Source organism: Pectinophora gossypiella, chromosome 29 (genome assembly GCF_024362695.1).
Source record: "Pectinophora gossypiella chromosome 29, ilPecGoss1.1, whole genome shotgun sequence".
Classification (NCBI taxonomy): domain Eukaryota; kingdom Metazoa; phylum Arthropoda; class Insecta; order Lepidoptera; family Gelechiidae; genus Pectinophora; species Pectinophora gossypiella.
Window position 1 is genome coordinate 1478817 of NC_065432.1, and position 27350 is coordinate 1506166.

Consider the following 27350-nt stretch of genomic DNA (forward strand, 5'->3'; position numbering starts at 1 on the left):
TGTCGTTTCTGTAATAGACCAAAAACACCTACAACAACATAAATTTTATAATTAAGACAACTAATGGTTCATAATTTCGCCACTGTTTACAAATAATTCGCTGGGGTCAGTGACTGAACTTTTTACTCTTTGATTGTACATTTGACTGAATTTTGATATTTCAAGGGTAGTGCTTTTTGTTTTCCAAAACATTTTGTAAATACATGTAACACGATTAAAATGACATAATCTATCTTTCGTCTCTTTCATTAGTAGACTTATCTGCCTCGTTTGCACTAGGCGGTATACAGATTAGCACGAAAGAGACAAGAGATACAATGCGTATCTGTTCTGGGGGTCTAAAAGCAATTTATCTAAAAAAACAACAAATCAAGAAAAATATTAAATAGGTATGCTATTGATAATTGTAGACATTACTCTTTTCGACATAGACTTATAGTAGATTTGACGCATGGTATTAACTACTTGGCCGGACAAATGGGGAGTGCTGAGGGCTTAGGCACACTTGGGCAAATAGCATATATACTAATAGTTTTTTTAGATAAATTGCTTCATTGTGGCCGCATTATAGACGGCGTTTAACGTAACGTAACATAACATTTAACGTAATAATTACCTATTTTTCTTATTGCTCGGGTACATAATTATTCAAAAATATAATAGACAAAGATAAAAGATGCATATGTCCGTCATCCTTGAAATTAGAAGGTTAAATAAAGGCAATACTGCACAGCGCCATCTGTATTGTTTTGGGGAACGAAGCCTGGAAAGTACCTTATTGTATGAGATTTTTTTAACATCGACATTAAAAAGTAATTAATTAGCAATAATAAATATTCAGTTCGAATCAGTGATCTGTAAATATCTTAAAATTAATTTAGTTGAAAAGTATTATTATAATAGTAATGAAGTTAATTTATTGATAGATGTAAGTTTGTATGTAAATTATTGTTTGTAATAAATTCAGTTTTGATGTAACAATATTTATTGAATGCTTGAAATAAAATTTGATATCAGTATGAAAGTATTTTTATATTTTTTATTTACATAAACATATGCATAAACAGCCTATATACGTCCCACTGCTGGGCACAGGCCTCCGCCAACCACAGGGGGTTATGGAACATACTCCACCACGCTGCTCCACTGCGGGTTGGTGGAGGCATTTGGGCTAGTAGCCCGGGACCAATAGCGTTCCGTGCCTTCTGAAGCACGGAATAATTTTATTTTCCGGACAACCAGGTGCCTGAAATATACTCACGCCTATTTCCCACCGGGGTAAGCAGAGACTATAGAATACCATTTGCTTAGATCCTGACACACTTCTCTTGCTTCATCCACATTCATCAATCGCTTCATACACGCACGCCGGTTCAGAGTAGATCGTACTGAACCTGTTCTAAGGACATCTCCAATTTGATCAATGTATCATATCCTTACTTACTTATATAAATTTAGAAATGGGGCTACATTGAAGCAATCCTTCTAAACAAAAACTTGCAATACAATGTCAAATTGCAATATTGCTTACCAGTACCAGATATTTTGAATTTGTCAGAAAATAAATTTAAAGCTCATGTGAAGCTTACTTTATGTAAAATAGCTTATTATAAGATTAATGACTAGCTAAATGATAAAAATGTCTGGTATTAAATGTGTTCCTCTAGTTATTAAATAACTTGTAATGTACCCTCATTGATTTAAAAGATGTGTTGCTGTTGCAGTTTCTTGTAATTTCTTCTCAGCCATAAGAGCTTGCGAAATGACGTAAATTCAAAAATGATAATGAGTTCAATCTATGATAATTACGTTGAATAAATGATTCTGATTCTTTTTAGATCAATTGCTTCAATGTCACTCTTTAGAATCCCGATAAATTGGTTAGGGAAAGAAAGAGCAGAAAATGTTGAAATAATATTTTATTATGAAATAAACAAAATTATTACTGTTTTGTAGTTCTATAGATGCATCAATTGGCGGAAATGCTGATTAGTGGGCAAATATCGTAGTCTGTGATTAGTCGGCTTTGAAAATTTTAGCTTGAAAAGGCAATATACTTGAAATAATATATTTGATACCCATTTTTATCAACTAATACGTTCTTCATATTTTTTGTATATTAACAACTAATCCTCTTTCTGAGGCCATCCAGTCGGCTTTCTGAGGCCGACTAATTGTCTTACTGAGGCCGACTAATCGTCTTACTGAGGCCGACTAATCGGCTTACTGGGGCCGACTAATCGGCTTACTGGGGCCGACTAATTGGCTTACTGGGATCGACTAATTGGCTTACTGGGATCGACGAATTGGCTTACTGGGGCCGACTAATTGGCTTACTATGGCCGACTAATCGGCTTTTTGAGGCCAACTAATCGGTTTTCTGAGGCCGACTATCGGCCAGTCGGCACATGTCTACTCTATATGATAGATAGAAATATTCTAATAACACAATTTTTATTTTATAATACATGTTATATTCTACGAGATCATTTATGAATACATTTGATAATTTAAGTAATGACTAGAGTATGCTCTGAGTATGATAATAGACGCCCTGAGCCGAGGTTCGCGCCTTGGGCACCCTCAGGCCTGTTGTCTTAAACGTTGTACCGGGTGAGAGCCCTCAGCGCTCCCCATTTGTCCGGCCAAGTAGTTTATGCCATCTGCGGCAAATCTACAATAAGTCACGTCAAAAAAAAATGTGTGCCACAAAGTAAGTTTAGTTAAATCTTCAAGTTATAGTACAAGGGCTTGTCGACAGGCTGATCGTTGACCTTAGGGTCACTGCATGGCGGCCACAGCGGCTGCACTATGTCCTGGTCGGGGTCTGGCGGCGCTGCTTGTGCCTGTAAGGGGATATGCATGTAAATATCTATATTAAAATCAAACGCTCGCTGCCCGCGGTGTAATATACGATCCCGACGACCCGATTACTCTAGCCATAGAGGCAGCCAATCAGCTCGCGACACCAAACTCTTCAGGACCCCGATACCGACCGCGCTGGAGTGGTCGACGATTTCCCTCAGTCAGCGCTTATCGCTATCGACCCACTAGGGTCGATTAATTCTTTCAATTATTTTCCCTCTCAGACGACGCCCGGAGCCGAGGTTCGCGCCCAACTGGGCACCCTCAGGCCTGTTGTCTTAAACGTTGTACCGGGTGAGAGCCTTCAGCGCTCCTCATTTGTCCGGCCAAGTAGTTAATGCCATCTGCGGCAAATCTGCGGGGCGGAAGACAAGAGGGAAACCACTTAGGTAGGGGTAGTTGGCTCTATTTTTTCCTTCAAAAGAAGCATGGAGAATGCTACACCGACAAGAGTGTGGCTCTTAAATTAGTGATGTAGATTTAAATACCTGTCTACTGTCGCTCCTCCTCTTCCCTCGACTCCTCTTCGGCCAGGGCTTCTTCAGATGCACGTATGTGATGTGGACTCGCTTCTCACTCGCGTGCTTGAAGCATTTACCGCACATTTCGCATTTGAATGGCTTTAGGCCTGTGTGGCTCTGAAAGTAAAAGGTAAGTATTTTTTTTATCACTTTTTTCTATGACGTCACAGTGCTTTTTTCATACAAATTCCATAGTAATTTCGTGTTTTGACGTTTTGAAAAAGTAACTGATTTGACTAGTTAGGAACTAGGCTATTGGCCTTTGATAGATAAGAATGGAGAATGCTACACTTACAAGAGTGTAGCTTTTAAATTGATGATTCTATCGTGTGGGTTACGAGGTGGATTACCAACCCCATCAACCCTGGTGTCAGGGTTTCTATTGAGCCGCCAAAGGCCCCTCGCATGACTCATGTAACGACTACATACATCAGTAAGTAGTAACCGGGACCAACGGCTTAACGTGCCTTCCGAAACACGGATCATCTTACTTTCGGACGATAAGGTGATCAGCATGTAATGTCCTAGCCAAATTAGGGATCACAAAGTGTTTTTTGCGAATCCCCACCGGGATTCGAACCCGGGGCCTCCGGATCGTGAGCCCAACGCTAAGCCACTGGACCACGGAGGCCGTTAAGTTAAATTGATGATGATGAAGTAATATATTTAATAAATGCATTATGTCAATGTCAATATAATTGCTAAATATATATATGCCCTATAAAAAAAAAATGCATTTGATTTGATTTTTGATTTTTTCAGTTAGAAGCATTAAGGCTTAAGAAGTGCGAGGCAGTGTGTCTAAGTACACCTGTTAATAGCCACCTCATCACCATCATCACCAGCCCATTAACGTCCCCACTGCTGGGGCACGGGCCTTCCCTATGGATGGATAGGGAGATCGGGCCTTAAACCACCACGCGGGCCCAGTGCGGATTGGTGGTTATTAACGACTGCTAATGCAGCCGGGACCAACGGCTTACCGTGCCTTCCGAAGCACGGAGGAGCTCGAGATGAAAACTTTTTTTTTTTGTGGTCACCCATCCTATGACCGGCCTCTGCGAAAGTTGCTTTACGTCAACAATCGCAGACCGAGCGCGTTTACCGCTGCGCCACCGAGCTCCTCAATATAATAGCCACCTAGGCGTTGATATCTCTAGCTCGCTTTACTACCTAATAATAAATGGGTTCTTACACAATTTTGCAATAATATATATACAGGGTGTTAGTGACATCGTAACGAAAACTTTGAGGGATGATTCAGACCATGATTCTGAGTTGATATCAAGTGGAATTTTCCGTCGCAAAAGTATGGATAGAAAAATAATTAAGAAAAACAAAAAAAATCATGAATTTTTTGACAGGAAATTCCACTTGATATCGACTCAGAATCATGGTCTGAATCATCCCCCTCAATATTCGTTACGGTGTCACTAACACCCTATCTACTTGTATGGCTACCTGTATGTACTTGTACGGGGTGTAAGTGACATCGTAACGAATACTAAGAGGGATGATTCAGCTGATTATTCTGAGTTAATATCAAGTGGAATTTTCCATCGCAAAAGTATAGAATTGAAAATAATTTTATAAAACTAAAAAAAAAGCATGAATTTTGTGACGGAAAAATCCACTTGATATCGACTCAGAATCATGGTCTGAATCAACCCCCTCAGTATTCGTTACGATGTCACTAACAGCCAGTATAATATATAATAGACACTTACTACTTAGAAACTTAGACACCGACCGACCCACCACCGACCGACCGACTTTTTCGTGGTTTTAGATACTTTGACTTTTAGACCAAAAATTGCCTAATAATATAAGCTCACGACTATATCCCAATTGGGGTAGTCAGAGGTACATCCATCGCAAGATGAATTAAGTGGTCTTAATGTCTGACTCATCCTTCAAAGTTTTCGTTACGATGTCACTAACACCCTGTTTAACGTACCACCATATGTCTCTGCATGTTGCTGGCGGTGGTGAACCTCTTTCCACACACGGAGCATGCGTGGGACGCTCGCGCCGCCTGGTGTAGGCGCCGGTGCGCTATCAGCCTGCAATTATACACATCGATAGGTCTCCCATAATACCAGCGCCGCGGCCCGTGCTAAGCACGTGTCACGGCATTATGCTGAGGGAGATCCTTTTTTTATTTTGGGCGCCTCCATTGTGTCTGTATTATTTGTCTTTGTTTTTTTTTCTATTTTTTTTTTATTTCTGTAATGTAAGTTTGTAAATGTGGCGTCCAATATGGAAATAAATATTGTCTTTCTTTCTTTCTTTCTTTCACATCTCGCTTCCTCACAGGGTCTGCTAACAGCGTTGCCAGTTTTTTTTTTGCCAAATCAGGATTTTGGAACCTTTTGAGTGAAAAAGGCGGGATTCTTTCGTCGAAAGCGGGACATAGTAAAAAAAAACGTATATAATAAAAAGATTTTGAATATTTATCTTTTAGCAATAAAATAAATTGTATTCGTTGTTGCGTCGTACGCAATGGTACTTCCTCGCGAAATAGAAATTTATAAACAAATGAGAATAAGAAAAGAGCGAAAGAGAAAGAGAAGATGTCGCAGTCGCACGGACCTATTGCGTGACGCACCTCTCTCTCCCTCGCGCGCTTATCATCATTACGCGCCGGCCAGGCGGCCAGTCCACACTTGTCTGCGCCATCCGCCCGCGCTTTCTCAGTACGTTGCACTCACGGTCGAGTTATTCCCGAAAAGCGGGACTGAGCCTGTCCCGTGCGGGACATTAAATTTTGATTTAAAAATCGGGACGTCCCGCCAAAATCCGGACGTCTGGCAACGCTGTCTGCTAAACTAACCTGAAGATTTGTTAGGTCCGGTTTTTTACAGCTTTTTTTTGACGTGACTTATTGTAGATTTGCCGCAGATGGCATTAACTACTTCGCCGGACAAATGGGGAGCGCTGAAGGCTCTCACCCGGTACAACGTTTAAGACAATAGCCCTGAGGGTGCCCAGTTGGGCGCGAACCTCGGATCAGGGAAGAATTAATCGACACTAGTGGGTCGATAGCGATAAGCGCTGATTGATGGAAATTGTCGACCACGCCGGCGAAGTCGGTATCGGGGTCCTGAAGTGTTTGGTGTCGCGAGCTGATTGGCCGCCTCTATGGCTAGATTTTACAGAAGCGACTGCCTGTCTGACCTTCCAACCTGCGAAGGGAAAACCAGCCCAATACAGGTCAGGTCACGTACCTTCGAAAATGCATTTCTCGGGAATGTGGGTTTCCTCACCATGTTTTCCTTCACCGCTGATTGCACCGCATTGGTTTGTGCTGAGATTGGAACCGGCGACTCCAAAGTGAGAGGCAAGCGTTCTACCAACTGGGCTGCCACGGCTTCAAAGAAGAAGATAAGAAGTGATATTATATTTACCTATATTTCCTCTGGAAGCACTTCCCGCACTGTGCACACTTGAACTGCTTCAAGTCTGTGTGGGTGAAACTGTGGTCCTGTAGCAGCGCTAGGCTCTGTGGAATTACACACACACAACAATATTATAATTAGGGTATATGTGTGTGTAGGGTGTGCGTGTAGGGTGTATGTGTGAGGTATGTGTGAGAAAGAGAGTGTGTGTATGTGTGTGGGTGTGTATATGGGTAGGGTGGATGTGTGTGTGTGAGAGAGCGCGCGTAGGGTGTGTGAGTGTGTGATTTAAAAAAAAAACACAATAAAAAATAAGATGATTCCGAGCATCGGAAGTCACGTTAAGCCGTTGGTCCCGGCTATTAGCCGCAAAAACACCTCCACCAACCCACTACACGCAGTGGAGCAGCGTGGTGGTGTATGCTACATACCCCCTCCTAGGCCTGTGCCCAGCAGTGGGACGTACATAGGCTCTTTATGTTGATTTTATAATACTGGTACGATACTTTATTATAAGTAATATTGTCTTTATAATTCAATCGTATCGTTGATAATTAATAGTACCACACATTAATCTATAGGCTAGGGCTAATACCTACCTAGTACGTATGCAAAGATACCTATGTCAGGTGGGTTCGCTCTTCTATGTCTATAAACAATATAAAGTGCGGGCGTCTAATTACAATATAACAAGAAAGGCGCTTAATCTATAAATACAATATGAAATAAGAAAGTTATAATGTAAGTGTGTGTATGTTGTGTGTGTATGTTGTGTGTGTGTTTCTGTGTGTGTGTGTGTGTGTGTGTGTGTGTGTGTGTGTGTGTGTGTGTGTAGGTTGTATGTGTGTATTCTGTGTGGGTAGGGTATATGTGTGTGTTTCTGTGTGGGTGGGGTGTGTGTGTGTATGTAATGTGTCTACGTCATACCTGGAACATCTTCCCGCAGACCTCGCACATGCACTTGGTCTTCATGGAGGGGTAGTTGGTTCGATTCTTGTCCGGGTGCGACCGACGGAAGTGGCGATAGTACGATATTGAGTCCGGTAGTTGCATGTCGCACTGCAAAGATAACATATACAGCCTATATATTTTTATATTTTTTATTTACATAAACATATGCATAAACAGCCTACATACGTCCCACTGCTGGGCACAGGCCTCCCTCAATCAACCGGAGGGGGTATGGAGTATACTCCACCACGCTGCTTCACTGCGGGTTGGTGGGAGTGTTTTTACGGCTAATAGCCGGGACCAACGGCTAACGTGCCCTCCGAAGCACAGAATCATTTTACTTTTTCGGACAATCAGGTGATTCAAACATGAAAAGTCCTTACCAAACAAAGGACAGTCTCACAAAGTGATTTCAACAATGTCCCTATCGGGAATCGAACCCGGACCTCCAGATCGTGAGCCTAACGCTCTAACCACTAGACCACGGCGGCCGTTTTTAACTAAGATATAGAAACAAAAATGCAAATGAAGAGGACAACAGACGGCCTTAATGCTAAGTAGCATTTTTTTTGACGTGACTTATTGTAGATTTGCCGCAGATGGCATTAACTACTTGGCCGGACAAATGGGGAGCGCTGAAGGCTCTCACCCGGTACAACGTTTAAGACAACAGGCCTGAGGGTGCCCAGTTGGGCGCGAACCTCGGCTCAGGGCGTCGTCTGAGAGGAAGAATATTTGAAAGGATTAATTAAAGATCCTAGTGGGTCGATAGCGGTAAGCACTGATTGAAGAAGCTAAGTAGCAATAACCTCACCTGTTCACAAGGTATGGGCCCCTCGGGCTTTGTATTTTTATGTCTTTTTTTCTGTGAGGTGTCCTTCTTCTCTGTTCCGTTCTCTTCTGTGCTACTTCTATGCTTCTTCTTGCGGACAATATCTCCGTCTTCCCTATAAAGAAGAAAACAGGATCATCATCTGAAGCAGTGGTTCCTAACCTTTTTAATGTCATTTTTTTGGCGTGACTTATTGTAGATTTGCCGCAGATGGCATTAACTACTTGGTCGGACAAATGGGGAGCGTTAATTGCTCTCACCTGGTACAAAATTTAAGCGTCAAATGAGGTAAATCGTCGACCACGCCGGCGGGGTCGGAATCGTGCTCCGGAAGTGACCAACCTCATCAACCCTGATATTAGTTGCTATTGAGCCGCCAAAGGCCCCTGACATGACACATGTAACGACTACTTACTTACATTAGTAATTAGTAACCGGGACCAACGTCTTAACGTGCCTTCCGCAGCACGGATCTTACTTTTCAAACAATATGGTGATCATCCTGTAATGTCCTAAATAAACTCGTGATCATAAAGTGTTTTTTGTGATATGTCCCCGCCGGGATTCGAACCGGGGCATCCAGATCGTGAGCCCAACGCTCAATCACTGAACTGACGGTAAATATGTATACTTACATTTCATCTGTGTGTTTAGCTGATGACCTTCGATGAACGAGAAGCGCTTCGAGTGATATGAATTGAACGTCACATAACTCGCAATGAGGACCATCTGCGGGCATCTGGAATAATAATAATTTATTTATTTATAACAGCTTCCGTGGTCTAGTGCTTAGAGCTTTAGACTCACGATCTAGAGGTCCGGGTTCGATTCCCGATGGGGACATTGTCGCATTGGAGCAGCGTGGTGGAGTATGCTCCGTACCCCCTCCGGTTCATTGAGGGGAGGCCTGTGCCCAGCAGTGGGTCGTATATAGGCAGTTTATGTTATGTTACACTTTTAAACCTAGAAAGACTTACATTGACCAAATTGGAGATGTTCTTAGAAAAGGTTTAGTTCGATCTACTCTGAACCAGCGTGCGTGTATGAAGCGATTGATGGACGGAGGAAGCAAGAGAAGTGTGTCAGGATCGAAGCAAATGGAATTCTATAGTCTCTGCTTACCCCAAAGGGAGTATAAAGTGAACTTACCGGCTCGTCGAACCTGTGTTTCAGCTTCTTGTGGAGTCCCAACCCCTTGGCGCTGATGAAGGAGTGTCCACATAGCTCGCACACGATATCAGACGGGTGTTTTATACGAATATGGCTCATGTACGTCGAGAATTTGCTGGAATATGTATAAAATTATACAGTTATGTTAGTGACATTTTTTTTGACATGACTACTTGGCCGGACAAATGGGGAGCGCTGAAGGCTCTCACCCGGTACAACGTTTAAGACAACAGGCCTGAAGGTGCCCAGTCGCGCGCGAACCTCGGCTCAGGGCGTTGTCTGAGAGGAAAAATAATTGAAAGAATTAATCGACCCTAGCGGGTCGATAGCGGTAAGCGCTGATTGAGGGAAATCGTCGACCGGCGGGGTAGGTATCAAATGTTAGTGACATCGTAACGAAATCTTTGAGGGGTGATTCAGCCCATGATTCTGAGTTGATATCAAGTGGAATTTTCCGTCGCAAAAGTATAGAATTGAAAATAATTTAAAAACACTAAAAAAACATGAATTTTGCGACGGAAAATTCCTCTTGATATCAACTCAGAATCATGGTCTGAATCATCCCTCAAAGTTTTCGTTACGATGTCACTAACACCCTCTATACATACCTAAAATCTTCTTGACAATGTGGACATTGATATCGAGTTCCATTATGGTAATCTTCGTGCAATTTCGCCGCATGTCTGAAAGTAAAAAATATTACTTTTTTCTTTTTAAATAAAGGCTAGCGTTTGACCACAATCTCACCTGATGGTAAGTGATTACGTGGTCCAGGGTGAATCACGCTTACCTAGCAAATGCCTATTCACTCTAGCCTTGAAGACTCCCAGATTATAGAGTTGGAAAAACAGACGACGGCAGACAGTTCCAGTCCTTCGCTGTTTGTATCAAGAAGGAGAGACAAAACTTTTACCATTTCTTTTTTGAATTCGTGATATATAATATATAAATGGAATAATATAATAATAATATATAATAGACACTTACTACTTAGAAACTTAGACACCGACCGACCCACCACCGACCGACCGACTTTTTAGTGGTTTTAGATACTTTGACTTTTAGACCAAAAATTGCCTAATAATATAAGATCACGACTATATCCCAATTGGGGTAGTGGGGTACATCCATCGCAAGATGAACAAATTACCCACACCTCACCGAGCTTTCTGTTAGACCAACGTGATAGGTGAGCCGTATCGCCGTCTATAATGGTCGAGACAACGCTTTTTCTGTCCCTATATCCTATATGTACGCTTAAATCTTTAAAACTACGCAACGGATTTTGATGCGGTTTTTTTAAATAGATAGAGGTTTATATGTATTATAACATCCATTAAATAGTGGAGAAATACTGTTATTTTTGAGGTTTTTAATGTAGTCGCAAATAATTTAATTTTTTCCTCAGCATTGGGTCGTCCATCGGGTCGCTAGTTTTTTATAATTTCCCTGGCAAAATCTTACATAATAATACATAATCATTTATTTATTCGCAATAAAAACGGTATTACAGTTTGCAGATGGTCAGCATTTAACATTTGGTCTACATTTTTAGTTATTTAAATTACCTATAACATGCAAATAGTAAAATAAAATAAAATTGATAATTTAAATGTCAATTGTTAGAGTTTTATAAAATTAGGATTTATTTTAAAGTAAGTATCGCTATATTATTCACAAATGAATACTGTGTTGTGATCTAAATAATTGCTCAAACAACAGCGCTTACGTGCTACTCAGTCATTGGTTCAACCACTATTTTGTCGATCGTATCACCCCCACTCCGAGAGAATAAAACTGGTGAGTAGCACGTGCGCGCGAGCAGTTCATGTTTGAATGTCGATGTACCAAGTTGTACAGTGCAAGTGCTGAATAAATAAGCACGGAGGAGCTCGAGATGAAAACTTTTTTTTGTGGTCACCCATCCTATGACCGGCCTTTGCGAAAGTTACTTAACTTCAACAATCGCAGACCGAGCGCGTTAACCGCTGCGCCACCGAGCTCGTCGTTTCGATCGTTTTAATAATCGTTATAGTCATTCTACCTACCTAGGTACCTACCTTCTAGTAGTGACGTAAGTACATTGTCGACAGCTGAACTTCTGCACGTGGGACGCCATGTGGTTCCTCAAAGCGTGCTTCTTTTTGAAACGCACCTTACATATTTCACATTCGTAAGTCCCGCTTTGCTGGAAAAAAAAAACTATTTTCATAAATGATCGGCGTGGGTTGAAAATCAGTGTTGCCCTCTGGGTAAATTTTCACTGAACCCTGGCCTTTTTTGGTGAGCTGCGGCACCCATATATACCTTTGTTTTCCAACTAAATATTAATGTGTGTATATTTTGATGTTGTAAATATATGTGTGTCGTAGGTTTTACCTGAATAAACTTTTTTGTTATTATTATTTATTAATTATTATTATAGTTTAATTTACTCACTTACTTACCGATGTAAGTACGTAGTCGTTACATGTCATGTCGGGACCTTTGGCGGCTCAATAGTAACCTTGACACCAGGGTTGATGGGATTAGTAATCCACCTCACAACCCACACGATAGAAGAAGACTGCCTACCCACATGGGGATACAGGCGTGGTGCTTTGTTATGCCACCCTTACAAATTCAAATATATCTTTATTCAGTAGGTAACAGTTACACTTTGAATCGTCAATTCTTACATAGCAAACGTCTCATCCGCCTAAAACTACTGCAGCTTCTCACAACCTGTATAGCCGGGGAAAAGAAGCTACGAGAAGTTTTTACAATAGAAATACTTACGTCTGTATGTCGGATCATATGACATTTGAAAGCGTCTTCATCAAGAAATCCTTTGTAGCACTTGCAGCATTTGAATTCGGATTGCTTATAATTACTGCTTTCCTGTTGTTTACAAATTTCCAACATTTGCTCTTCAAACGTTAAGTTAGTTATTGTAAATATATCTTCATTTAACACTTCGTTGGCTGGCCGACGTCTTTTGTCGATTTTAGTAAAATCTATTTGTTGTAAGTCTCCTTTGTCGTGTTTTTTCTTGATTTTCTTGTTAGTAACTTTATGTTTGAGTTTTGTTTTGTGTTTAGTCGTAACAGTTTCGTTTGAAACAACAGTATCATCGAATACTCCGTCATAAATATCATGTTTGTCTTTAGGTTTGTGATTGGATGAAGAATCAGATGCATTGGAATCTTCATACCTACGGTCATCATCAAAATTTCTATGATAAGTGTCATCTTTTGCTATATTAAGTTTTAATTCCTCTTCAGGGTTAATTTTTTCTGTATTTTCGTAATCATCCGGCCATTTTGTAAGTAAATTGTCAGATTTGACTGTGCATACAGAATTATCATGGACGTGTAGATCATTGTGATTTACATCGAAAGTTTTGTATGACAGTGTGGATGTTAGGTTGTTAGAGTAGCGATCGATGGAAGTTAAACTCTCATCAGATAACTGGAATAAAAATACATTTATTAAAATGTATAGTGTGCGTAGAAGGGAATTCCCGACTCGAGATCGCAAATTCGAGATCCCGCGGGATTGGAAATATCAATCCCACGAGATCCCGAAATTTTCGAGATCTCGTCTAGTTCATAAAAAAATGTAAAGTTAGTATGGCTGAAAACGATGAAAACAGCTTGTTTGTGATAGTGAGGTTAATTAAAACAAAATATTTTTTGAAAAATACAAATTACTTTATTCTTTAATCATCATCAGCCCATTAGAGTCCCCACTGCTGGGGCACGGGCCTTCCCCAAGGATGGATAGGAAGAACGGGCCTTAAACCATTACGCCGGCCCAGTGCGGATTGATGGTCATTAACGACTTCGGCTTAACGTGCCTTCCGAAGCACGGAGGAGCTCGAGATGAAAACTTTTTTTTGTGGTCACCCGTCCTATGACCGGCCTTTGCGAAAGTTGCTTAACTTCAACAATCGCAGACCGAGCGCGTTTACCGCTGCGCCACCGAGCTCCTCACCATTCTTTAATATTACTAACTAAATAATTAAGTTTTCTTTGGAAATCAGCATAATCAAAACATAAAGTATAACTCAAGGAGATTCGCCCAATCCCGTCAATCTCGAACGGGACCTCGTCATAATATACTTAAGTCATTTCTCTTCTTTTGCTAATAAATGGCTACATATAACTTACGTAGGAATTAGTATGGAGGATATCCAACATAAGAGTGTGACTCCTTAGAGCTTTGGTTCGGAAGCTCCAAGAGTTGAGTAGCCTCTGAGTGCACTCCCAGCATATGTGGTGTGGGAGGCAGTCTTGTGTGATCTGGGCAAAATAATAATATATTTTACAAGCAGCTGAAACTGATACTCACGAGTAGTTTGTCACCCACTTTCATTTGGCTCAATTTTCTAGGGTCAAAGTCATTAATTATTTATAAATAAGAAAAAAGAAGAAAACAAAATGGCGACATTTGGATTTGGAGGGAACTTCAAGGAACGAAAAAGGGAGTATTTAAATAATCATCACTTGATAATTATTTCAGACTAATTGCATTTGGTTGACAATATGATACACAGGGTGTTAGTGACGTCATAACTTTTAACTCAGAATCATTGTAAATAAAATAAACTTTATTTTAACTTTTTTTGTGTTATTTTAATTTTATTTCTGTTTTGTTACATATTTCTGTTATGTAACTGTTTTGTTTATGGGGTGGCTTGCTTTCTTCATTTAATAATCTAATTAATTAATACGAAGTGGTGTTTTGTGGTTAATGATCGCATTAAGTTGGTCGGAAGACATTCGCGAGTGTTATTATATCGGAGTATTCAATAAACAAAGTGTATCTGCCTATTTTTGCTTAATGCCAGGAAGCCGCTTCATAACTCGAAAGTTTATGCGGACTTTTGAGTTAATTCGTTTGGGGTTCGGAGTAGGAGTCTACGCTGGTGGGGGCTTAGGTTTCATCATCATCACCTTTCATCATTTGATTATTTATCAAGAAAAAAAATACGTACGACATGGCTGTATGGGCATAGTTCCCTTTGCCTTACCCTTCGGGGAAAACCAAAACAAAAAAAAATGTTTATGGTGTACTTTATTTTATCATGGTCTGACCCATCCCACTCAGTTTGTTACGATGTCACTAACAGACTATATTATTCTTTATTGTCCACATTAACAAAAACATAAACATAATGACAACCTGTTACAATAGATGGGCTTGTATCTATAAGAAATCTGCTCTAGCCAATTCCACACAGTGAGTGGTGGAGGTAGGAAGGCACAGATTGTACAGAACAAAAACCAACCTAAATAAATAGATATATTTGGGTATTTAGTCGGTTCATTTGTAATTATTTACATGGCATATTAATTTCTAGAATTTTTATTACTTAAAAGTTGGTCTTCTAGCCCCTTATATATATCTTTATATTATTGATACCTTTTGCATAGGATGTGTTGCCCTAACTAATAGCTCAACCAGTTCAATCTCTGCCTGGCCGAACGCTGATCCCCAAGACACAGGCCTATAAGCTTAGTTTGGAGGTCAGAGTTCAACAAATAATTTGTACACCTTCTATATAGGCACTTAATTGCACATCTGTACAAATCTCTTTGATAATAAATAAATTATTATTATTATTAAATTATTATTATTGTAATACATAATATGCTATTTTTCATTTCTAATAATAGTACATAAATAAACCACGCCTATTGCCCACCGGGGTAAGCAGAGACTGGAATTACACTTGCTTCGATACTGACACATTATTCTGATAAAAATAAAGAGAAGCAATATAGGTAGCAACATAATTCTGTATTATGTATCTGCTCCAAATAGAAATTAAGTAAAATTTATTTCTATATATACCTCTGCCATTACATTATCATCATCATCAGCCATATGACACCCCTAGCATTGAAAATAAAGGTAATTATCATGTTAAATCTGAACAGTGCCATTTATATTATTTTAGGCCTGGAAAGTCCTTCATGATATTCTCTAATTAAACACCCTTCTTTTATATATATTTTTTTAAATCTTTCCTTCCCTTGCCACATCCCATAACAAAAGGTTTTATAACTGAATGCAAAACACAAAAAATAAACAGTGACAATTTGCATTAATTTTTATATAAACAAACTACCTAAATGCAGCTATAATTATACAGTTCATAACAAGAACATAAGCTCAGAACCATATTCTCAACATTTTGGTGATATTATTTTGTTACAAAACTCAAATCAAATAAATATATAAAAAATATTAAGTATTATATATTTTCTTGTTATTAAAATTTATCATAGGTACTTACATTTAATCCAGTAATCTGCTCATAAATAAGAGATAAATTTTGATTTTTCATGAAGAATAACTTTGTGTTCCCATCTAAACAAACTCTACAAACCTGTAAAAAATAATTTAAAAAATAAAAATTAACATCTGCACTGGTTTGTTTTATTATAAACATAGTGTTCGCCATAAAATATTTAAAAATATAATTCATTTTTCTTCTTTTGCTAATAAATGACAACTTTTGTTATTTTCTACGATGATTTCAGCCAGATACACACTAACTATAATAAAATATTTTTAAATAAAAATACTACAAACCTGCATGGTTGCTAACAAGAATCGAATAAGAATTTTAGCAATAGCGAGATTATGATAAATCAACGTATTAATAAATTATTTTTCATACATAATTTAAATATAAATAAGTAAATAAACAATATTTTTCGAGATATACGCGAAAGAAAACGTCAACTGTCAGTCAACTCAACTATCCGTCGTTACCACCGGCGGGGAGCGCGGTATAGCGTTATCTCTTTTTTTCCATAAATAAAAGTAAAGATAGCAATACCGGCTGTAGAGACGGTGTAGAAGCTATAAAAACCGTAACTTTCCGAAAATAATTAAAAAGAAATTGATAAAAAAGTAAAGAAATTCAAAAGTCGAAACGAGCGCGCTTTTTTGATTGAAATTGGAGGGAAAACACTTTTTTCGATACGTTAGTGGATGCTGTGTGAAAATTGCAAAATCACGTAAAACAAGGTAAATACTATTTAATATTAAAGTTTTTCGTTTAATTAAAGATAATATTCCCCTGTAAGTACGTTATTTGTTATTTCTTCGTGTTTTCGTTAGTGTGTGTTTGTAAATCGGTGTACTTATTTATCTTTCAGGCGCGGCTATGAGTCGATTCAATCTGCGGCAGAAGCCGCGAATTAGTTATTATGAACCCGATGAGCCGAGTTTGGATGAATACGTGTGTAAGTTGCAAAATATTTCATAAAATAAAATGTATTTGTATTTGAAACGGATTTGGATTGGAGTGTACCTAAGGGAGCACTATGAGTTAGGACTTTGTATTAGCCATGGATATAAGAGAATTTTTGAGTCAAATTAGCATGAGGAAGGGACTTAGTCGAATTTTCGAGTGAAATTAATATGGAGTCGGGACTTGCAAAAATTTCTATGTATGTAAGTAATATGCCTCTGCCATTACTTACCTACATTATATTTTTGAATAATTATGTTGCTCTTGTCAATGAGAAAATAGGTAAAAATTACGTTAAATCTGTACAAAGCTGTCTATATTGTTTTAGTCTGGAAAGTCCCTCACGTTCTTTATACTATGTTAACATGTTTGAATATTGTTGACAGTTTGTGACGAATGCGGCGACTATGTGTACGAATACTGCTCCATACACGGCCCACTGCTGGTCGTGCCTGATGATAAGGTGAGTTTATTAGGTATACAGGTTCAAATCCAGAATTTATAGAACTTTTTTTCCGGCTTTAGGGAAGAAATTCTTATTTAGCAATCTTGTACCGTGTGGACCTTAAGCTCACGACTATATCACAATTGGGGTTCTCAGAGGTACATCCATCGCACGATGAACTATGTACACCCACACCTCACCGAGCTTTCTGTTAGACCAACGTGATAGGTGAGCCGTATCGTCTTTTATAATGGTCGCCGTCTGTAATGTTATTTAATCGCTATAAGCGATAAGGCCGCCATTTGCCATGTACCTAGTTAAGAGTGTTTTGTAATTATTTATTTTGGTGCAATAATGTATATTTGTATTGTATTGTAATGGTCGAGCCAACTGTGTTAGTGAAAACTGCACTTGGGATAAATAAATGACTCAGTGGTGCTAGTCCGGTACCGGGGTTTGAACCGACGCTCACCGTTTGAGAAGCAAGTCGGCGTACGGTCACGAGCATTAATATGTAGTGATGTGCCGGATCGTTAAATATGTATATCCGCGGATACGGATCTGAATACGGATATTTAGTGTAAAGATCCGCGGATACGGATACGGATCTTTATTTTCTTAAAAAAAAAAAAGATTAAAGTTTTAGTTATTTCATTGTTAAAAAAGTGATATTTTATCTTGCTTTCATTATAAAGATCTATCCATCTAAATGTTTGCAATATAAAGGTGCCAAATATTTGATTTTAAGAAATTAGAACAATCTGAATGGAATTTTTCTCTTCTCTTTATTTAATAATTCTACTTAAACATTTGAAAAAGATCCGTAAAAGATCCGCGTGAAAAGTAACGGACACGGATACGGATACGGATTTTTCTTTTATCTCGGATATCCGCAGATACGGATACGGATATTCGGAACATCACTAATATGTATACACTTTGGTACCATGTCACATTAACTTTTTTGACAAATTGAACTGTAAGTCTCTCACTAAATGTCAAATATGTTAGTGCGACCGTAGAGTGCGACAGAGTCCTAAAGTGGGTACATTATATTGCTCATGACTGTACCACAGGACTATTAGTTTTAACGATTCTCCTCGTATGCTACAAAAGTAAAGTGCTAAATCACTTTGGTCGTCATTGTAAGCGTTAAACAGTACTTAGATTTATATTTTGTTAAAATTGTTCATAAAAAATGTGTTAATGTTTATAATTTATATGTATAGTTTAGTATTAATATAGTTTGTTTGTTTTCATTTACGGTAAATGCTTGGTCCGCGTGTAACTGGCAAGCATATAGGTACTTATACCAAGTCTTTCTGTTTATAATGCAGTCTGTAAAAGTTTCGTGTGTATTGTAAATAAATAATAACAAATAGTGACTACAGCGGTGACACAACTGTCACGGGCATAGAATAAGGAATAATACTACGTATAGAACGGCAACTCTCCGCTCCCCACCAGCGGCTAAGCTAAGTTTACCCCACCCCCTCGGTCTCAGTCTCCAATCGTATGGGCGTCAGACGTCACACACACAGATGCGCGTGTAGGTACGATAACGTCAACGTGTAGTGTCTCGAGGTGTTTTGTATGAAGTGTCCGGGGTGTGGTATTAACATAATAGCCTTCAGCGCTCCCCATTTGTCCGGCCAAGTAGGTAATGCCATCAAATCTACAAATAAAGAATATTGAATATGCAATAAGAAACGTCAAAAAAAGGTATTAACATAATGTCCATTGTCAGCCTCCAGCGGTGTCCCCGTACCCCGCATGCGTCCCCCGCGCCGCCCTCACCATCCCACATGTATTCCTGCACATCGCGCGTTCCAACATACCGCGTATGTACCTAACATAACATACAAAGAGAAAAGAGAAACCTTAAATTGAAAAAATATGCCTCGGATCTACGAATAAATTCAAATTCAAAAAAATACCTATCTTTATTCAATAGGTAACATAGTTACACTTTGAATCGTCAATTTTACATAACGAACGTCTCATCCGCCTAAAACTACTAAATAATAAGTCTTATTATTGTAATAATAATAATTATTATTATTATTAGCCTGTATGATCCCACTGCTGAGCAAAGGCCTCCCCCATGTCTTAAGTCTTAATAATAAGACTTATTATTTATTCGTAGCCTCGGATGGGACTTGTCGGTATAAGAAGACCTGCCGGGTCTGCATGACAACCGAAACGCGAATTATATCGAGCGCTTACGAATGCTATCTACATAGATGGACGTCAAACGGCTATTGGTTAAAGCGCTCAATATAATTCGCAACGCGCGCGGCGCGGTTGTCATGCAGGCCCGGCAGGTATGCTCAATCCTTTGACAAGCCGCCATTGCTAGCTCATTGATGACGTAAGTTACCACTGTGTTACCCTTAAATTGGTATCTCCAACATTTCAAGGACGTAATATATTATTAATATTGAAAACTAAGTAAATTACTGATTAATGTATTTAATTAGTATTACTTGTCACATAACCTTAAAAATGAAATCACTGAACTTAACATTAAATACAAACTAAAGCACCATTTCTTAAATCAGGAAAAATATTAGAGAAGCCGCAAAAACCTCCTGTGTGTCGCGCTGTCCGGTAGTTACGTGTGACGCGCGGGGTGAAGCTGATGCAGCGAACTAGTTTTTGTGTACTTCGCTTGCAAGTGTATAAATTCCTACCTACATGTTCCAATTTATTGTACTATTTGTTCGAGCATGATATTATGTTGCAAATTGGAAGCGACGATGGTGAATGTCGGTGTACGGATAAACCAAAGTTGGTTTTTGTTGCACCGTCAATTGTAAAAAAAATGTATTAAGTACTGTGCTTATTTTTAATAAATAAAATAAATAAAATAAATATATAAAAAATCATTAAAACTGTACATAAATCTGTAGCTGCCGGGTCTGCATGACAACCGCGCCGCGCACGGCGCGAGTTATATCGAGCGCTTCGGCCAATAAACGATACTAATACTATCTATGTAGATGGACGTCAAGCAGCTGTTGGTCGAAGGCTTCGATACCGCGCGGCGCGGTTACCGTGTAGGTAGAGTCTACATTACTGTAATATAAATTACTAGCTTTTGCCCGCGACTTCGTCCGCGTGGCGTGTTATAAAAGAGAGATCTTTGTGTGTGTGGGAGTGCATATCAAATTTCAAGCATCTAACTTATGCAGTTTTGATTTTTTCATACAAATGTTTCTTCCCGCTAACTCCTGTTTTCGTGGGAATTTTGCAATATCCTGTTGCAAATAAGCTTTAAGTTAACTAAGGTAAGTACCTGCATGCCAAATTTCAAGCGTCTAACTTAAGCGGTTTAGATTTTTCATACAAAAGGATTTTCCCGCTAATTCCCGTTCCCGTGGGAATTCCGGGAATTCCTTTCTTAGTGCACCTCTACGGTACCTAAGCTACGTCCCTTCCAAATTTCAAGTGCCTACGTTTAGCCGTTTAGGCTGTGCGTTCATATGTCAGTCAGTCAGTTTCTCCTTTTATATACTTATTTAGAAGATGAGATGATGAAGTTATATTGACGTGGTGTAGACGCTGGTTTGGGCGTGTTCACGTCGCTAACGCTACCGCGCGGCGTACGCTTCGGTCCCTACCGCGGACAACGCGTTGCCGACGCAGATTCGAACTACTGCTGGCAGGTACGTCATACATAACATAAACAGCCTATATACCTACGTCCCACTGCTGGGAACAGGTCTCACCTCAATCAACCTGAGGGGGTATGGAGCATATTCCACCACGCTGCTCCGCTGCGGGACATAATTTATTCCAAAATGTAATGGCAGAAGCATAATATTTGGATCACATTATGTATGTGGGAGGGAGTGGAGAAAAACATCCAAGCCCAGTTACCACTGTTTATTTTTTTAAAGTTCTACGGTTTTACAACAAATGCACTTAAATATTATTTTTGAGTAATTTAGAAAAAAACCATTTCTAGTTCCACGCGCACACACTTCCGCCATCTTTTCTAATCTCCCGTCCCTTTCACTCCTTACCTCTCACTCTTCCGCTATATTCAGTTCCTTCCGTCTTCGCTCGTATCTTCCCTCCTTCTCGTACATCTGTTCCTCGCATATCCTGTTTCTCTGTCTTTCAATTCCGTCTCATTCCTTCTCCTTTATCTTACCATCACCTTACTCTCTTACACCTCAAATACCTACACGCACTCATACCCCACATGTATAAAGTAGAATTATGTTGCTATCTTTTTGCTTCTCTATATTTTGATCACAATAATAATGGGTGGAAGATGTACGTAATTGTGCCTGGGTGTAATAAAAAGGGTCATCATTTATACCTTTTCTTCTATGCTGTTCTGGGAGCAAATAAAAAACATAGAACACGTTCAGCTGCTTGTCTTCCCGGGCATGTCGTAAAAACCGACAGAGGGATTGTGTCCTCTAACATGATGGACTAATGTTATGGGCGATAGGCTGATCCCTTATCACCATAAGGTTCATCATATCCATCTTTGGACTTCGTATCAACAGTGGCTGCAAGTTGTCTTTGATTACTTGTGGCTCTGCCCACCCCATTAAAACAAAGATAAAAGATCTGTTATCCATGAAATTAGAAAGGTAAACGAAGGAAAATCTGTACAACGCCATCTATATTATTTTTGAGGAACGTGGCCTGGAAAGTTCCTCATTTCTAACACGTTACGGTGTGCGTCAAGCTAGCGGCCTCAAAAAAAAAAAATGGGCATGAAAAAATAACTTGACCATACCAAAAAATAGTACTCTTATTGAAAAAAATAGTACCTGTTGTAAAAAAATTAGTATCTACAACAAATGTATGGCATAGGTTATGATGATTTTTTAACATATTTCTACAAAGAGAATCGGATCAAAATTATGATGGTAGGGAGTACTATTTCATACGAGTTTATTGACATTAGTTACAAACTGAAGTATGCAAGCGTTCCCTAGATAATAGGTATTTTCAAAACGTCAAGCCAGCGGGATCAAAGAACTGCCTTTATAACTTTGGAACCGTTGAAGTACTCATTTCGGTATTTTGCAGGGGGTGAGTACTATTTCGGTACTATTTTTTGGCGTTTAAATCAAAGCGAAAGACCTTGTCGTTAACTCTCGCCAAATTTCGCTCACCGTCAAGCTAGCAAGTGCAATAAAACATGGCTATAAATCCAGAACCGTGATGGTACTAATTTTTTTACAACAGGTACTATTTTTTTCAATAAGAGTACTATTTTTTGGTATGGTCAAATTATTTTTTCGTGCCCATTTTTTTTTGAGGCCGCTAGCTTGACGCACACCACGTTACGATGTCACCAACACTGTATGTTAACGTGTATAGATAAACGACCGTAACAACCGCCGGTCCCACCTGGTGGACGCAGCAGACCCGAACCGCTCCAACTGGATGCGGTATGTCAACTGCTCGCGACACTGGCTAGAGCAGAATCTCGTCGCATTCCAGTACCAGGGACAGCTCTACTACAGGTATAATACTAATTAACACGTTCACTGTTTAAATTAAAACCCCAATACCGACCTCGCCGGCGTGGTCGACGTGTTCCCTCATTCATCGTTTATCGTTCCTCTCAGACGCGCCCAACTGGGCACCCTCAGGCTGTTGTCTTAAACGTTGTACCGGGTGAGAGCCCTCAGCGCTCCCCATTTGTCCGGCCAAGTAGTTAATGCCATCTGCGGCAAATGTACAATAAGTCACGTCAAAAAAAACCAATTTGGTCAGTCGAATTTGTTATTTCTTTTTTTCTTTCTAGAACAATAAAAATAATCCCTCGCTTCACCGAGCTGCTGGTGTTCTACGGCAGCGAGTTCGCCCACATGCTCCACATCGACCTCAAACTGTACTCCTCGCCGCGCGGATACGCGCAGAAACTTGGTAAATACTCACTCATCTTTTTATGTTTATGTTAGTGGGCACTTTTCCGCATTTAGACTCAAAGATGGCCCATTATGCGTGCTATCGTTAGCTACGTAAGCCAACCTAACTCCTTTCAGAAGCTCAGAAGCCTCCTGGGGTTTTCACAGACTTCGCGGAGCGACCCCATTCCTTTGAGGATTTTTACCCGTGCATTCCACGATTACTTGGGGTGCTTAGTTTCTTCTGCATCCAGACAGCCTCTACAAAGTGGGCTGTGGGTGGGATTCATTCATCTTATAACGCTATTTAATTATTTGTTGTTGTATTACTGCTTGTGGTTCTGCCCACCCCAGTAGGGACTAAAGGCGTGAGTTTCTGTTTAACCTAGCTATTTTTTGGTGTAACACAAACAGCCTATCAACTCCCGCTCCCACTGCTGGGCACAGGCCTCCCCTCAACCAGAGGAGTTATAGATCATAACAGATCCTACTTAAAACACATAATAACGGGTTCTTACCGCGTTTAAAGTAGGGATATGAGACTCCCGATATCATGGCACTTGTAACAGTGTCGAAATATCGGGAGTCTCATATCCCTACTTTAAACGCGGTAAGAACTCGTTATTATGTGTTTTAATTATGATAATAACCGCGTAAACTTAAAACAATGTATAGATCCTACTTACTCCACCACGCTGCTCAAGTGCAGGTTGAAGTGTTTTACAGCTAATAGCCGGGACCAATGTAGTTATACTTTTTTGATATAAGTAAAAAATAATTCAAATTATCATTTTTTTTCAACAGGCGCACCTTTAGCGAAAAAGGCTAAATTGGATTCTGAAAATGAAATTTTAGAAGAAAAAGGACAAAAGAAAAGTGAGATTGAAGAGAAGAAAGAAGAGAATTCAACCAGTAACATTACAGAATTATCTGCTCCCGTTATGCAAGAAGCTAATACAGAAAAAAATAATCGAGTAAGGAAATCTAGTAACACGAAAACTTTAAATGATAATCAGAAAGATACCAGCACACAATCTTCACAAAAACCTGAAACAGTTGAAACAAAACCCAAAATAATGCTATCTGTAACTGAACCGAATTGTGATATTAATAATAATGTCGACAAAACTGTCTTCGGCAAACAATATATCTGTGATATTTGTAGCTTTTCCACTAACATTATTAGACGTTTAGAAGCTCATTTGAAAGCTCACACTGCATCTATATGTTTTTCATGCGATTTGTGTTCTTACAAAACGTCTGTAAAACAACACTTGGCAAGTCATCTCAAAACGCACTCAGGGAAACCTAATTTTTGGTGCAATGTATGCAATGAAAGATTTAATGAGAGAAGTAATTTAAAAACACATATGAGAATACACACGGGTGAAAAACCTTATGTATGCAATGTATGTAATGATAGATTTAATTGGTCAAGTGTTTTAAAAACACATATGAGAATACACACGGGTGAAAAGCCTTATGTATGCAATGTATGTAATGATAGATTTAATCAGTCAAGTCATTTAAAAACACATATGAGAATACACACGGGTGAAAAGCCTTATGTATGCAATGTGTGTAATGAAAGATTTAATCTGTTAGGTAATTTAAAAAGACATATGAGAATACACACGGGTGAAAAGCCTTATGTATGCAATGTGTGTAATGTAAAATTTAATCAGCTAGGTAGTTTAAAAAGACATATGAGAATACACACGGGTGAAAAGCCTTATGTATGTAATGTGTGTAATGAAAGATTTAATGAGTCAGGTAATTTAAAAACACATATGAGAATACACACGGGTGAAAAGCCTTATGTATGCAATGTGTGTAATGAAAGATTTATTCGGTCAGATACTTTAAAAGGCCATATGGCGGTACACACAGGAGAATAACGTTTTTATACAGTGTAGGCATAGGAAGAGCCGTCGCAGCCCAGTTGGTAGAACGCTTGCCTCTCACTTTGAGGTCGCAGGTTCGAATCTAGCACAGACCTAAACCAATGATTGTGAATTTGTTTTCGAATGCATGTTTGAATCATAAATGATTATCACGTGCTCAGCGGTGAAGGAAAACATCGTGAGGAAACCCATATTCTGGAAGGTCAGACAGGCTGTCGCTTCTGTAAAAAACCGGACCGGTCAAATCTTCAGGTTAGGTAAGCGAAAAACGGGATAATGCTAGGAGATGATGATGCAGTGTAGGCATATAAAATATTGTGTGTGTGACTTGTTGTAGGTTTGCCTCAGATGGCATTAACTACTTGGCCGGACAAATGAGGCACGCTGAGGACTCTTACCCGGGGTGCCTTTATTTGTATACTTTTTATTGCATTCATGTGTGTAAGAAAAGATTTCAGGTGTTAGGGTTACTTTAAAGCCGCCAAGCTGACATGTCTCATGTAACGACTATGTACGTATTTCAGTAAGTAGTAGCAGAAGCGACTGCTTCACGTACCCTCCGAAGAACACTCTTACTTTTGGACAACCGAACTAGGGACTAAATATAGAGTAGTTGTTAGTGATATATCCCCTCCAACCATTGCCCAATGGCTCAAATTAGCTTCCAAACGTTTTTTCGATTCTGCTCCGCACCACCCAAATTCCCTGGTAGTTGCGGCTTCCGAATACATTCCGCTTAGGGACGGTACTGAAAAGTATCGACGTCCGAAAGACGTAATATACGACCCCGACGACCCTATTACTCTAGCCATAGAGGCAGCCAATCAGCTCGCGACACCAAACACTTCAGGAACCCGATACCGACCCCGCCGGCGTGGTCGACGATTTCCCTCAGTCAGCGCTTATCGATTAATTCTTTCAAATATTTTTCCTCTCAGACGACGCCCTGAGCCGAGGTTCGCGCCCAACTGGGCACCCTCAGGCATGTTGTCTTAAACGTTGTATCGGGTGAGAGCCTTCAGCGCTCCCCATTTGTCCGGCTGTTAAGTAGACTGTGTGTTGACAATTGAATTAAACGACGCTAAATACAAGTATAAAAATGTATTTAATTACTTTAGATAACAGCGAAATAATTATATGACGAATTAATAAACAAGCGCGCGTGCGGCGGCGGCGGAGTCGGTCGAGAAGTGGGCGGGTCCCGCGCAGCGCGGCGCTCCTGTCATCTGGCACTTTGTATCGCGCATGCGCGCGCGTGTTGGTGTTGCCAACACCGGCCAAGTAGTTAATGCCATCTGCGGCAAATCTACAATAAGTCACGTCAAAAAAAAAAGCCTGGAAAGCCCCTTATTACTAATGAGAACTAGATACTTACTGTTTTAGATTTTAGGTTTAGGTATTTATTCTTTATCTTTGTTCGGATAAACCTATTTTTGTTAGTTATAATGATGTTCAGGTGATTTGAGATTTTTATTTTGTTACATAGCATGGAATTTCGTAACTAAGCAGTATGTACCATAATGATGTTCAAGTGATTTGAGTTTTTTATTTATTTTTATTTTGTTACATAGCATAGAATTTGGTAACTAAGCAGTAGGTACCATAATATAATGATGTTCAAGTGATTTGAGATCTTTATTTAAGTATTTTTAATTTGGTACATAGCATGATATTTGGTAACTAAGCACTTAGGTACCATAATGATGTTCAAGTGATTTGAGATCTTTATTTAAGTATTTTTAATTTGGTACATAGCATAGAATTTGTTAACTAATTAGTAGGTACCATGATATAATGATGTTCAAGTGATTTGAGATATATACCCACATAGAGTGGGTATCTTTCGTTTATATATTTTTATTTTGTTAGGGTACTTATATGGCATAGGAAAATATGGTAAGTATATAACTAAGGTACAGTCATGATGAGCAATATCATGTACCCACTTTACAACCCTGTCGCACTATCATATTTGACATTTAGTGAGACTTACGGTTTGATTTGTCAAAAAGTAAATGTGACATGGTTTCAAAGTGTATACATATTAGTACTAGTGACCGTACCAATAATGAATAAACTTTTTTATTATTATTATTGTTAATGATGTTACAGTTCAGGAGATTTAAATACGAA

The 27350-nt window shown here is 39.3% G+C and overlaps 2 protein-coding genes across 2 annotated transcripts; one reads left to right on the forward strand and one right to left on the reverse strand.

The window, feature by feature from the left end:
• Positions 1–1904: 1904 nt before the first annotated feature.
• LOC126379422 (zinc finger protein 816-like) lies at positions 1905–16446 on the reverse strand. Its single transcript, XM_050028174.1, has 14 exons — positions 16320–16446; positions 16021–16113; positions 13889–14020; positions 12516–13187; positions 11798–11925; positions 10346–10420; positions 9717–9852; positions 9203–9306; positions 8550–8682; positions 7712–7843; positions 6794–6888; positions 5344–5449; positions 3354–3503; positions 1905–2846 (listed from the first exon to the last, which is right to left on the reverse strand). The coding sequence occupies exons 1-14, from the start codon at positions 16323–16325 to the stop codon at positions 2724–2726; spliced, it is 2085 nt and encodes a 694-aa protein (XP_049884131.1). The 5' UTR covers positions 16326–16446; the 3' UTR covers positions 1905–2723.
• Positions 16447–16899: 453 nt separating this feature from the next.
• Positions 16900–25211, forward strand: LOC126379672 (histone-lysine N-methyltransferase PRDM9-like). Its single transcript, XM_050028488.1, has 8 exons — positions 16900–16978; positions 17373–17449; positions 19179–19272; positions 20993–21099; positions 22781–22926; positions 23211–23332; positions 24118–24225; positions 24616–25211. Exons 1-8 carry the CDS (start codon positions 16900–16902, stop codon positions 25209–25211), a joined length of 1329 nt encoding a protein of 442 aa, XP_049884445.1.
• Positions 25212–27350: the final 2139 nt, after the last annotated feature.

What these genes read in the sequence shown, in the direction of transcription:
- LOC126379672 (XM_050028488.1), top strand. Translation starts at nt 16,900, where the DNA reads ATGAGTCGATTCAATCTGCGGCAGAAGCCGCGAATTAGTTATTATGAA. An exon ending in GAGTTTGGATGAATACGTGT is followed by an intron (nt 16,979 to 17,372) that starts GTAAGTTGCAAA and finishes TATTGTTGACAG; the next exon opens with TTTGTGACGAATGCGGCGAC. An exon ending in CGCGCGTTCCAACATACCGC is followed by an intron (nt 19,273 to 20,992) that starts GTATGTACCTAA and finishes GACGTGGTGTAG; the next exon opens with ACGCTGGTTTGGGCGTGTTC.
- LOC126379422 (XM_050028174.1), bottom strand. An exon ending in ATATGATCCGACATACAGAC is followed by an intron (nt 11,926 to 12,515) that starts GTAAGTATTTCT and finishes TTTTTTTTCCAG; the next exon opens with CAAAGCGGGACTTACGAATG. An exon ending in GCTAAACACACAGATGAAAT is followed by an intron (nt 8,683 to 9,202) that starts GTAAGTATACAT and finishes TCTTCTTTATAG; the next exon opens with GGAAGACGGAGATATTGTCC.